Source organism: Polyodon spathula, chromosome 9, assembly GCF_017654505.1.
Source record: "Polyodon spathula isolate WHYD16114869_AA chromosome 9, ASM1765450v1, whole genome shotgun sequence".
In the NCBI taxonomy this organism is placed as follows: Eukaryota; Metazoa; Chordata; class Actinopteri; order Acipenseriformes; family Polyodontidae; genus Polyodon; species Polyodon spathula.
The window spans coordinates 43,937,875-43,951,883 of NC_054542.1; the positions used below are offsets into that span (position 1 = coordinate 43,937,875).

The 14,009-nt window shown below is 35.4% G+C and overlaps 1 protein-coding gene and 1 long non-coding RNA gene across 2 annotated transcripts in view; one reads left to right on the top strand and one right to left on the bottom strand.

Moving 5' to 3' along the window:
• LOC121321031 overlaps window positions 1-9,598 on the bottom strand; it is a 29,520-nt gene extending 19,922 nt beyond the window's left edge. The window contains exon 1 of the long non-coding RNA XR_005950907.1: window positions 9,412-9,598. This is a non-coding gene — a long non-coding RNA (uncharacterized LOC121321031). The remainder of the gene's footprint in view (window positions 1-9,411) is intronic.
• Window positions 9,599-9,682: 84 nt separating this feature from the next.
• LOC121320918 (SLIT and NTRK-like protein 1) lies at window positions 9,683-12,868 on the top strand. The gene has a single exon (XM_041259697.1). It carries the CDS (start codon window positions 10,255-10,257, stop codon window positions 12,337-12,339), a length of 2,085 nt encoding a protein of 694 aa, XP_041115631.1. The 5' UTR covers window positions 9,683-10,254; the 3' UTR covers window positions 12,340-12,868.
• The last annotated feature ends 1,141 nt before the right edge of the window (window positions 12,869-14,009 follow it).

Here is a 14,009-nt window from a genome sequence, read left to right on the forward strand (position 1 = left end):
TCAGACTAGGAAAGGCTCCCGAGTCACTAAACAAACAGAACAATAGTTTGGTGTTGGTTGTGATAGAATATGCTGTATATATTCTAAGTACTGTATGTAACTTTTTTTTTTTTTTTTTAAGAGCAGTGGGGGGTACAAGGTCATTCCATATTAATAATATATGGGAGATAGTATAGTACGAATATTGTAGCAATAAATATTGAATTGTATATGTATATAATGTTTCAGCAATGTGTAGCCAGTCCCATTGGAACAAGCCCATCAACCTAATGTGATTCCTGTGATTCATTGGTGGTGTAGAAAATCAAGATATTCAATTCTCTTCCATGCTTTTTTTCTGAATGTGAAGGCCCACTGTGCCTCAGAAAGATGGTTGTCCTTGCTACAGTGGAAGTTTCTGAAAGTTTTAATGGACAGCACAGATCACTGGACTATTCTTATACAGTGCAAGTAAAACAATGAGTTGCAAAAAAAGAGAGAAAGGTGTATATTGATGTGTGTCTGTACACTATATAACTTATGACTGACAAAGCAATGCATGTTAAACATACTACAAATATACACAGTCAAGTGGTCAGCTGTATTTCTGCTCCTACTCTCAATTTTGCTATTGAAGAATTAGAGCATGTCTGACCTAGCATGCTATTGATTTTCATATAGTCTGACTTTTACAAATGATGCCAAGATATTGCCATGCCTGAACAAAGGGCTCAATCAACCATGTTGAGTACATACCTGGGGAAAACCTAATAAATCATTTCATTCCCTAGCTCTGAAGACCTCCATCTTGATAGAAAAAAAAACTAATTCTAATCAGCCAGACTTTCTTTAAATGAAAATTCACACCACCAAACTTTCTTTTGCTTATAAAATATTCTCTAGGTGTCTATTAAACTGAATATGTAAAACAGTTAATTTCAAATTCAGTGTTACCTTTCCCTTTCCACTATTCTAGAAAAATAAATGGATGGAGAAGTAACATTGACAAATGTTTTGGCTTATGCCTTCCTAGCACTGAGTGGTTTATAGTGTTACAGAACCTTCCAATCTATTATTGAGGGTTTGAAATTATGGAAACATTAATTGTATAGTACACAACATCAAAACTGGGGTTGAAAATGACTTTTACCAACTACTAGAAAAAATTAAATGAAGGAAATCTTTATAGGTTACAAAGTACACTTGTATCTTGCTAAATGAATGAAGCAAACAACTGCCAGGGTTCAATTATTATTATTATTATTATTATTATTATTATTATTATTACAGTTGTTATTAGCTAAGGCTTCCTATACCCTAGATAAACACTTGGCCATAACTTTCCCTATTTTATAATTGCCCTTACAAACATGGTAAAAAAAAAAGGTTACTTATATACATATTTAAAAAAAAAAAAAAGTTAAAAAGGCATATCTGTAGGACCATAAAACAGATAAAAAGGAGTCTGGTATATTTCTAAAGAGTCCATCACCTGGAAATTGCAATAAAAAAGGAAATGAGAGACCAGCAAGCCTTGTCTCTATGACAACCAGAGCGATAAAGAGAGGGCCCTGTTCTTTTGGGTAAAAAAAACGATGTGAGACTTTAATGTGTTATTGTAGTAATTAGAAATATGTACAACTGTTGCTGCAACTGTTTACATAAGGTGTGTGATTTGTTTTAGTTGTCTTTCTTCTTTTTTTTTTTATATTTTGATCACTTTTTAAAACTTCTAAATTGCATTCTTTGCCTCATGATGGCTGCCAATGTACCCGCATGGACCTCTCAGAACTACATTTCCCATTACCAGTGAGTAGGAGGATGATGGGAAATGCAGTTCTGAGAGGTCCATGCAGGTACATGGGCAGCTATCATGAGGCAGGGAATGCAATGTAAAAGTTTTAAAAAGTGATCAAAATGTAAAAAAATAAATAAAAACTAACACACTAAAACAATACACACACCTTACATAAACAGTTGTATCAACACATGGGAACATGTAACACAATAAAATAAAAGGTCCTTATGAACCCCTTAAGCAAGATAATAAAAGCCTAATTAGATCGGATGGCATCATATCATCTATTTTTCCAAATGTGTTGACAGTTATTGCCTAAGGGTAAAAAGAAGTTTCTATTTCTGAAACAATCTTTATTTGTTATTTAAACTACTGTAAAGAGCAATGTTAAAAAAAATAAATAATAAAAAAAAAAAAAAAAAAAAATTCACACCTGCCAGCTGAATATAATTCAACAAGGCATACCTTTACTGGAATCTGCCTGTCAAAACTGCTCTGCTGTTATTCATAACAACTTGGAAATTGTATTATTTCAGTTTAATCTTCCTACCAGATTTTTAACATATGGAATGCAGCTTGAACTTAATGACTACAGTATTCTTGATCAATTGTATAAGTTGCACTGGTCCTAGATCTGTATAACAAAAGAAATACCTAAAAGCACAAGTTATATATTAAATCATGCAGTAGTAAAAAAGATTGTGAGATTTTTCCTTCTATTTTCCTTTTTTCTGTCAATTGTTAGTAGAGCAATGCTGCAGTGTTAGGATCTGGCTGGGTTCTGCTAACACACATGGTTGCTTCTGGAAAAGATTGGAATAAAAATATGATTTTGATAGTATTCCATGTTAGACACTGAAGATAAAAGTTAGAAGTTAGTTCTCGAAGTAGTGAGTAGTTGTTTCTTGATGTGAAAACCTAGATGCAAATAAATGCACAGTTCTTTTCTCCAGATATTAGTTTGATTTATCAATACATGTGGGGAATCGTTTTCCCATTATAGAGCAAGCAGATTAAAAAATTTATACAGAAACAAGCTCATTAATACCCATTTGCACCCAGGTTTGTCCCCTCCCCTGTTCCTTTATAGGTCCAATCACCATGGGAAAACACCCTGTGGGCTACTCCAGCGGAGGGTCTCATGTGCAGAGACAATGACGTGCCATGTGCTAAAGTGATCTAAAGGTTGCTATTGCAGAAAGTAAACTGGTTCTAGCTTGATTGTGTTTATGTTTTATACTTTTGTGTTCTCACACTTTGCCAAAACTTATGCTATCTTGGACGTATTGGTCCCTCCATCACTGGATGATTGAGGTTTCTTTAGCTGCTAAACTGCTGCTGTTGTTCTATGCACAGATTTGTGGATTCAAAATAGAATTACCTTTTTCTGTAATGTAGTGTCATTTATGAACAATACAACAGACTTAAGGCATCCTTTTCCATAGAAAAGAACGTTTTTACCCACTAAAATCTTTACAAAATATTATCACACTATTTGAAAATCAATCAACCCCAAATCTAAACACACATATGGAGTTATGCTCTCTATATACACTAGAGAAAAAAAAAAAAAAAAAAAAAAGTTTTGTACTGAATCAGTAAACCAGAATAACCCACAAATTGTAAGATATAAAACTAAACACTTTGACCATTTAGAACAGAAAATTCATTCATTAATTGTTCAGTATTACTGGACAAATTCTGCCAATTACAGAGAACTAGCTCATAGGCAATGGACAGTCAAGGAATTGCTGGCAATATTATTCCAGCGCTAGTAGCCTACATGCCACATACGTGTCCACTTTTACAGAGAGAGGAATATACTGTAATGGAGTTTAAATACAAACAATTTTTTGGCAATACAAAAGGAAGTTTGGGTGGACAGCTGCATAACACTACGCTCGCCGGGTGACAGCTGCACTTACACATAAGTCAGTACTTGAACATTCATCACAATTTTGTCTTGTTACTTGAGAACACTAATTTGTACAGTCTTGGATAATTCAGCACCTAATGTCAGCTCTCTACCAGTCACACTCAGCTGACACTAATTTTACCTGAAAATGACCTATATATATATATATATATATATATATATATATATATATATATATATATATATATATATATATATATATATATATACAGGCAGTCCTCACAATTACGACACAATTGGTTCCTGAAAGTCGCGTTGTAAGTCGAAGCGTTGTAAGTCGAAGCACATTTTCCCATAGGAACAATGTTATAAATTGGGATTACGTTCCTGGCTTTCAGCCAGATAATATATTTTTACAAAAATAACCCGTTATATTGTACTCATGCAAATATTTATTTAGCTCTGTACCCATTGGGTACGCGCAAATTACTCAGACATTTATATGGCTTGTTTAAAAGTACAGAACAGGAGCTTTCCAATGACGTATTCAGAGTGTGTATGCGGTACTCCTAGCTGGAATTACCAACATCTTAGGTTTCATTTTGAGTCCATTGCTCTTATCAGACATTGTTAAAGGCAAATAAATAAATACATAAATACAGTTGCATGCATTAAAAAACAAACAAAAAAAGCTAGCCTGAGTCAGGGTGACCATGACAGGTACTGCGGTTCGGGACTCATAGCTTGGTTCTCGCCCATGTCTATTGTCTCGCCGTGTTGTAAATGCTGTATCGATATCGTAAAGTTGAAGCAGGGTAATAATGCAAAAGAGTCGGAAGTGCCTTGCGTCGTAAGTTGAGGCAGGTGTTGAACATTTTTTCACACCTGCCTAAAACTTTTGCACAGTACTGTATATATATATATATATATATATATATATATATATATATATATATATATATATATATATATATATATACAGTACTGTGCAAAAGTTTTAGGCAGGTGTGAAAAAATGTTGTCAAGTAAGAATGCTTATATTTATCAATTAACAAAATGCAAAGTGAGTGAACAGAAGAAAAATCTACATCAAATCCATATTTGATGTGACCACCCTTTGCCTTCACATTTGCACAAAGTCAGGGATTTTGTAGGCATATAGTCAGGTGTATGATTAAACAATTATACCAAACAGGTGCTAATGATCATCAATTCAATATGTAGGTTGAAACACAATCATTATCTAAAAGAGAAACAGCTGTTGAGGAGGAATAAAACTGGATGAGGAACAGCCAAACTCAGCTAACAAGGTGAGGTTGCTGAAGACAGTTTACTGTCAAAAGTCATACATCATGGCAAGACTGAGCACAGCAACAAGACACAAGGTAGTTATACTGCATCAGCAAGGTCTCTCCCAAGTAGAAATTTCAAAGCAGACCGGGGTTTCCAGATGTGCTGTCCAAGCTCTTATGAAGAAGCACAAAAAAACGAGTAACGTTGAGGACCGTAGACGCAGTGGTCGGCCAAGGAAACTTACTGCAGCAGATGAAAGACACATCATGCTTACTTCCCTTCGCAATTGGAAGATGTTCAGCAATGCCATCAGCTCAGAATTGGCAGAAAACAGTGGGACCCTGGTATACCCATATACTGTCCGGAGAAGTCTGGTCAGAAGTGGCCTTCATGGAAGACTTGCAGCCAAAAAGCCATACCTCTGATGTGGAAACAAGGCCAAGTGACTCAACTGTGCACGAAAACACAGGAACTGGGGTGCAGAAAAATGGCAGCAGGTGTTCTGAACTGATGAGTCAAAATTTGAAATATTTGGCTGTTGCAGAAGGCTGTTTGTTCGCCGAAGGGCTGGAGAGCGGTACACGAATGAATGTTTGCAGGCAACAGTGAAGCATGGTGGAGGTTCCTTGCAAGTTATGGGTTGCATTTGCACAGTACTGTATATATATATATATATATATATATATATATATATATATATATATATATATATATATATATATATGTGTGTGTGTGTGTGTGTGTGTGTGTGTGTGTGTGTGTGTATGTATGTATAACAGGTGCCATTTAGGAAGAAATTAATCAGTCTCTTGAGTAACTGCTTTTCTTTAAAAGAGACAGGTTACACCAACCATTATACAACCAGTATAATGGTTGGTGTAACCGGCAGTGTACCTAGGGAACGCATTTATTATAGTAGTTATGTTTACATTATTTTCTTACTAAAAAAAGGCAACATTTAATTTTAGATTAAAAACATTAAGTCAGGTTACAAGTTTTGCATTTCTATAGTGGAAATATTTCATTTGAGTTGAGTTATTTACAACAATATTACAGAGAATTAATTTTAGTCATCTCAATTCATCTGCAAGTCACTTTCATCACCTATGGTTTTAATATTTATAGATTTAATTTGCATTGGAATGCATTGGAGTAGACACACTACTCAACAAAAATTAAAGGAGCCATATTTCAAACTTTAATTTACCAATAATTTGAGTATTAACAGAGTACATTTTACACCCTGATATTAAGAAATAAATTAACACGAGACCCATGAAAACCAAAATCAAACATTGGAAATTATCCATCGGAATGCTTGAGTATCGAGTATCCTCTGGTGTCGATATAATCTCTACACTGAGGGACATGCATCTAATCATGCAGTGGTTGATATTTTGAGGGATCATGTCCAGTTCTTCAGGCAGTTCAACACCAAGCTCTGTTGTCACATGAATGGTTACAGTACTGACAGACACAACCTCCTACAAGATCCTAAAGGTGTTCTGTAAGATTGTGGTCTGAACTTCTTGCTGACCAGTCCATAACCTCTATAGTCTTCTGCTCAATATAATCCATGACTATCCTGGCAGTATGACAACCAGCATTATCTTGCATCAGAACAAACTGTGGACCAATTGCACCTGCAGATGCTCTTACTAAAAGGTCCATGACAGTGTCTATGTACAGTAGAGCTCTAAATCCTTGCCTTGAAAGCAAAATTAAATCTGTGCAACCTCCAGTGCAACCATTCAATATGTAATGGACTGGCTACTGCTCATTGACACATTGTGTAGATATCAATCATTGCATTCCCCAACCTTGCGTAAGTCCACAATCTGGAAACAACAGAAGGGGTCACATCAAATTAGCAAGCTACATGTCTTTGGGTTACCAAGATTCCAGTATTTGGACATCTCTGGTAGTCTGGACCAGTCAAAATTGCCATCTATGACCAGCTGGCATCATTAGAATGCAGGATTCCCACACCAACTACATCAAAGGTCTACCTGATGAATGCCTTACAACATTTTTTTTTTTTTTTACTGCATGTTAATGGTGTTTATGCTGTTTGCTCCTTACATTTTTTTGGAGTAGTGTACATGTTTAGGTACATTGGAACTAAAAAGGATAAGGATAATGGTCCTCTCTTTCACTGCACAATTGACAAATATTGTAGTAATCCGTTGTGTAGCTACCCGTCACAAATCCACTTAACTGTTTATCTGCCATGACAATCTCTTCAGCAACTGTAGTTTATTAATTAAGTAGAAAAGATTAGTTCAGATATTGCAGATCCTACCAAAGTTTTTGTACACTGCGTTGTATGTGCTCTGTGTTCTGATATTGCTGGTAGTGTCACATGAGTCGTTCAGTGTGTTGATAAGTTAGTAAATCCTGTTTGCCTGCGAATTTCAACCTCCATCTCGATCACCTGCCTGTCACTAAGCAGCGAATGCACGCACCCACACGGCAGATGGCTACTCTGTCACAAGCATCAATACCCTGTATCTTACTAAACAAGGGATTTTGGGGAGCTCCCTAATAAAAACTGAATCTCAAAACAATAACTGTGTGAATATAGTAATTGTTACAGCTGTGTATAATGGTATTTAAAACAGAATACATTCATCCAGCTGTTTACATATCTGCCCGTACTTTGGTACCACCTCAGTCAGATATGCAACAGATTACTGTATCTGGTTTTCATATCCTTGACAGAGAAAGTGTGTTACTTATCTCAAATAATACTGTCATTAATATGTAAAAACAGTCTTGACAATTGTGGCAGGTGTTTCTATTTGGGCAGGTGTTCCTATGTTTCTGTGTATCTGCTTTATTTGAGCACTGAAACATTGTGATAAGTACAAGTACTACAATAAGGACATAACCACTAGACCACTGTGAACCTATGAAAAACACAAACAATGCAACTGATCTGGATGTGATTTGTGTTTAGGAAAAATGTAGCAGGTACTATTTTGCTTGTTAATGGTGTCCTCTGCACAGCAATGTTTTGTGGCAAAGCGTTTTCATGTGAAGTAAAAAAGATAGCAGAACCCCCCCCCCCTTCCCCCTTCCCTTTTCCTCCTCTCATTCACCACCCACACTCACGACTAACACACAAGCTCACATAGAGGTTCCCAGACACAAAGCAGCACAGTGACATTACTCTGTCTCATTGAGAAATAGATCGATTATCAGTCCAAACAATCTCTGTCTTAACCTGTGGTCTTATACATGTTATGCCTTCTGGACACAATGTACTAGAATACTATTTACTTAACAATGGTGGAACATAATTCCATTGAGGTACCTTGTTCACAGAACAAAAGTAATTGAACAGCTGTTTTTACAGTAAATGCAATCCCTTTTAATTCCTTGTTCTGCAAATTCCAATGCTTTTCAACCAAAATCTAAAGATAGAGATGCGTATACAGGTATGCGTCTAATTACACAAAAAGGAGTAGGCCCATATAAATGATAAAAATTGGTTGAATATGTACTCTATAAAATAATTGTTTGTAATCCTATCATACCGTGTAATTTGAAGTTTAAAATTGTATTGCTCACTGTCCCCATAGCTCATAACTCCCCTGTGTCTTTACATACAGATTATAAGCTTTTGGAATAATTCATGTTGTGAACATGAAATTGACAGCATAACCGTTAGTTTCTTGTAATAGCACGTTGACGCGATATTATTATTGTTTTTTGCTCCAGCTGCAGGTGTTTATATAACATACACGTACTACCTGTAAACTTACTGCAGGCAGGTTAATTATCAATACCATAATACGCATTCGTTACAGTTATAAGCTTCTACACATTTATTTTAAAATAAGCAGAAATGAGGAATAATGCTATTGCAAAAACCGCTAACGAAACGAGAAGTGGGAAAGCAAGGTCGTATTCGTTATGAAAAAAAAAAAAAGTGCAGAAAATGTTTGTGAAATATTCTGTTTCCAGACTTTATTCTTTAAATTATGTTGGATGTAATTATAGTAAAAAAAAAGAGGGTCTAGTAATATTAGCGCTTAGTAATTTATAAACATAACTAAACCATTATCCAGTCACTGTACTGAGGACAAGTGCATGTAAATACTTAGTATAACGTATGTTATGTATGCAATGTATTTCTCAACACATTAACGATGATTATAATTAGGCTTTACTTTTAGCTTTAAAACATAAATATTTCTGATTGATTAATGTACATATTCACATTAATGCAATCACTACAATTCTATTAAACTCTGGTTCCTTTTATTATTAACCAAATAATAATAAAGAGTCATACTAATATAATAATAATATTAATAAATAATTATTTTATATATATACATATCCTAGTTGATTGTTTTTGTATTACTGTTCCAACCCACGCTTTTTAAAAGTAACTCCTGCATGATCCAGTTGCTAAAATGCTACTTGATAAAATAAAAATGGCGTATGTTATAATTACCTCCATCTGCAACTTGCATGCCTCTTGGATATTGTAAATGTATTCTTTCTAAACGTGAAAACAATCAGCGCACCGTATCTAGACGCTAAAGGTACAGAGGTGAGGAAACTTATAAAACCCCATAGTGCAAAGTAATCCGTTTAGGATAAGCGTCTAAACAGATCTGCAGCTTTTAATGCGAACATTTTTTAACGCTTGCCCTGTACGTGGAGTGATTTTTTTTTTTTTTTTTTTTTTTTTTTTTCCAGCATTCCCTCAGCAGATGGATTTTTGCCACTGCAGCTCAGCAGAGGGTGTCAGATCTAGAGAGCACCAGGCTGGAACGAACAGAGCATCTTAGCAACCCTGTTTGTAATTCAAAAACACAAAAAGACAGCAAGAGAAACAGATAAAGGAACGGAAAGCTGCAAGGATTGCGGATTTTTTGCAATGTATTGTGATCAGCAGTAAATCTTTAGTCTGGGGCGTGATTTCAGCACCAAGGGGAAAGAACAGCACCTACCGAAAGCACCGCACAGAGAGAAAAACATGATTTTTAAATTTTGCAAGGTCAGTCAATATCCAACCAAACAAAATGTGCTTGAAGACGTTGTATTTTTCTGTTTTGTCTACTACGTTGCTAAGTTATGTTGTTAAAACAAAGATGTTTGCTTAGGGCAACGTCTTTTGTGGTATTGTCAACAACTGCCCATACTACATGTCTGAACATAGACATGCATGGATATAATAAGTGATTAATCTGGGATCTTTTAGGTGGGTATCATTTAAATATCACTGAGCAGGCAGTGCTATTGTAAATTTCATTCATGTCTTCAATTTGGGAATGAATTGTTCTTTTTGAAAATGCTGCCTTGGATTTTGTTGTTGAAGGCGACTCTTTGTGTTGCTATTGGAAATGTTACAAGGGACGTTTGTAAAGAGGGGATCTGTTCATGCGATGAGATAGAAGGCGATTTGCACATTGACTGCGAAAAAAGGGGTTTTTCTAATCTGCAGCATTTAACTGGCCCAAGTTCACAGTTCTATCATTTATTGTTACACGGAAATTCCCTGACTAGGTTGTTCCCCAATGAGTTTGCTAACTTTTACAATGCTGTCAGTTTACATCTGGAAAACAACGGTTTACACGAAATTGTTCCAGGTGCTTTTCTTGGACTGCAGTTAGTTAAACGATTGCATATAAATAACAATAAGATCAGATCCTTCAGGAGGAGCACGTTTTTGGGCTTGGATGACCTGGAATACCTACAAGGTGATTTTAATTTGTTAAGGGATATTGACCCAGCAGTATTTAGGGACCTAAATAAACTGGAGGTTCTGATTTTGAATGACAACCTGATCAGCGCACTTCCCACCGATGTGTTTCAGCATGTACCAATAACCCACCTCGACCTGCGAGGAAACAGAATTAAAACTTTGCCTTATGAGGGAGTCCTGGAGCAAATACCAGGAATTGCTGAAATTCTTTTGGAGGATAACCCATGGGACTGCAATTGTGATCTTGTGTCTCTGAAAGAATGGCTTGAAAATATCCCTAGAAATGCTTTGATCGGGAGGGTACTGTGTGAGGCCCCAACGCGATTGCAAGGACATGATTTAAATGAAACATCAGAGCATGAGCTGTGCCCCTTAAAAAACGGAATTGACTCCAGTTTGATTGCGCCTCCCACAGAAGAAGAGACCACTGACCCTAGACCTATTCCAACCCCCTTCAAAATAAATGGAGTAACGGTGACTCCAACTACAGCGTCTGGAAATAAGGGGCGTCCAAAATCACGTGGAAACTGGCAGCTGAAAACCAGACCTACAGTAAGAATGGCAACAGTCAATGGAAAGAATATGCAGTTATATAATGAACAATGCCCACTTACATGTAGCTGTGAACTGGTTGATTCTGAACAGGGACTGAAAGTTAATTGTAAGGAAAGACAATTAGAAAGTTTAGCTGATTTAAAGCCGAAGCCTATAAACGTCCAAGAGCTGAATCTTAGGGACAACAACGTACACACTATCAAAAAATCCCACTTCCTAGATTATAAAAACCTTCATCTTCTTGATTTGGGGAACAACGTCATTAAGGTTATAGAAAACAGTACTTTTCAAAATCTCATTGAGCTAAGATGGCTTTACATAGATAAAAACTACCTGGATACCCTTATTGCCGAAATGTTTACAGGATTGCTAAATCTGGAATATCTCAATTTGGAATATAACTCTATACAGTGTATAATGCCTGGCACATTCAAGTCAATGCCAAAGCTAAGAGTTTTAATTCTAAACAATAATATTTTAAAATCTTTGCCCTCGGATGTGTTTACTGGTGTTACTTTATCAAAAATCAGCTTAAATAACAATTATTTTACATTTCTTCCTGTAATTGGTGTTTTAGACCAGCTTCTATCCATTATACAAATTGATCTGCATGGGAATCCGTGGGATTGTTCGTGTAATATTGTGCCTTTCAAACAATGGACTGAAAGGCTCGGATCAGATGTTATTGTGAGTGACTTGAAATGCGAATCCCCAGAAAAGTTCTGGACAAAGGATTTCAGATTCCTAAGAAATGATCTTATATGCCCGCATCTTTATGAAAAAATCTTTCCCACGTCTTTGTCTAAAAACAGCACCGCTGCCTTGGATACGGGGACTCGCTCTAATTCGTACCCCGAAACAAGCAGGGTATCTATATCTGTACTGGTTCCTGGGCTGATCCTTGTTTTTGTCACTTCTGCATTTACAGTTGTGGGAATGCTGGTCTTTATTCTTCGAAATCGCAAAAGATCAAAAAGAAGAGATACAAACTCTTCTGCGTCTGAGATAAATTCCTTACAGACAGTATGCGACTCTTCATACTGGCATAGTGGGGCTTATAATGCAGATGGACCCCACAGAGTTTACGAATGTGGCACCCACTCACTTTCAGATTAGAAGTACAGCTCTTAATGGGCACATTGATACAGAAAGACAAGGTTCATAAACGATCCTGTGTACAAAGTAGTGGGTTGTTACAGTTAAAAAAAAAAAAAAAAGATCGATAAATGCTTACTGCTAATAGCACTGTTGGCTAGCTGTTCATGCATCAATTTACTGTATTGCCGATGAGAAATTGTCTGAAATCGAAGCAACTGTAAAATATGTAAAGACCTATCTCATACAGATATTTGCTGCAACAAGGAGGGAAACTACAGCATACGAAGACTCGGACAGAGTTAGAAAAGCTGCACGAACGCATGAATGTAATGTAAATAAGTGACAACTATAATCAAACGCTGCATGGCTCGCATGATCTCTACAAACCACGGGGACTCATCATGGTTATTTGAAAACATTCATCAATGTTATACATACAATCTATATAAATATTCAAAGTGCCATTTCTCTATTTTTTTGTGGAAAACGCAGTACTACATTTGTATCTCTATTGTTTTAAATTGTAAAAAAAAAAAAAAAAAAAAAAAAAAAAAAAAAAAACACACAACAAAACAAAAAACAGTATATGCATGTTTTTTATTATTATTATTATTATTATTATTATTATTATTATTATTATTATTATTATTATTATTATTATTATTATCATCATCTGATTGTTAATGGGTTGCAGTATTAATTATGCTTCGTGAAGATTTAAAGGTTTATCTGACGAAGCATCTCCATTTGAATGTAACAGTTTTAATCCTTATCGTGTGCCAATTGTGTGTACATTCAGAGAAGCAGATGCAGTTAAGCATGACCAATTAACGTCGCTCGAGTGCTTATGCTGCAACAGTAATGTTGTACTATTGTCCGTGCTGTTGTGTTAAATAAAGAAAAACGTAAATTGGCTAAGACAAATATTCAAGGTTTTTATAATGCATATATTTTCAAAATTAAAGTGTTTTCAGCTAAAATGACTGCTTTGGAATTTTTATACAACTACTAGCATATTTACTTTTGTGTTGCGATTTTTTTTTTTTTTTTTTTTTTTTAATGGGTTTTTTACATGCTAATGGTGTTATTGAACCCCTTTCCAATGAGTCACACGAGCACACAGTGCACATAACTTTTTAGGATCCTTCTCATTCGGCATAACTTCACTTTCTACCGGTCAGCACTTCAGACAGATTTGTTTTACATTTAACTTGGTGCGTAACAATTCATTCATTTTAAATACGACTCCCACAATCCTCAAAACTGAGCAATAATAATAATAATAATAATAATAATAATAATAATAATAATAATAATAATAATAATAATAAACAGTACAGTATGTTTATTGTTTTACGATGATTAATTCGTTTAGCTGTTGACATTTAGCTGTTGACATTCAGTATAAAACTTCTGACACCACATGTGAGGCGAGAGTGTATTAAATGGAATGTCCAGACAGTAATTTATGTGTACAGAAATAAAATAATTTATTTTTATTTTCTATACACAACAAAAGGATTAAATAACAAACGAAAAACAAAATGGTGTGAGGGAAGGAGTGCAGGGGTGGAATCCAAAACAAACTGTGATGACTCGTCTTTAATTTGTCTTCGTGGTGACCATACATAAACAAAAAAAAGACAAAAGAAATGTTAGTGTTTCAAAAATCCCGCTGCACAAAACCA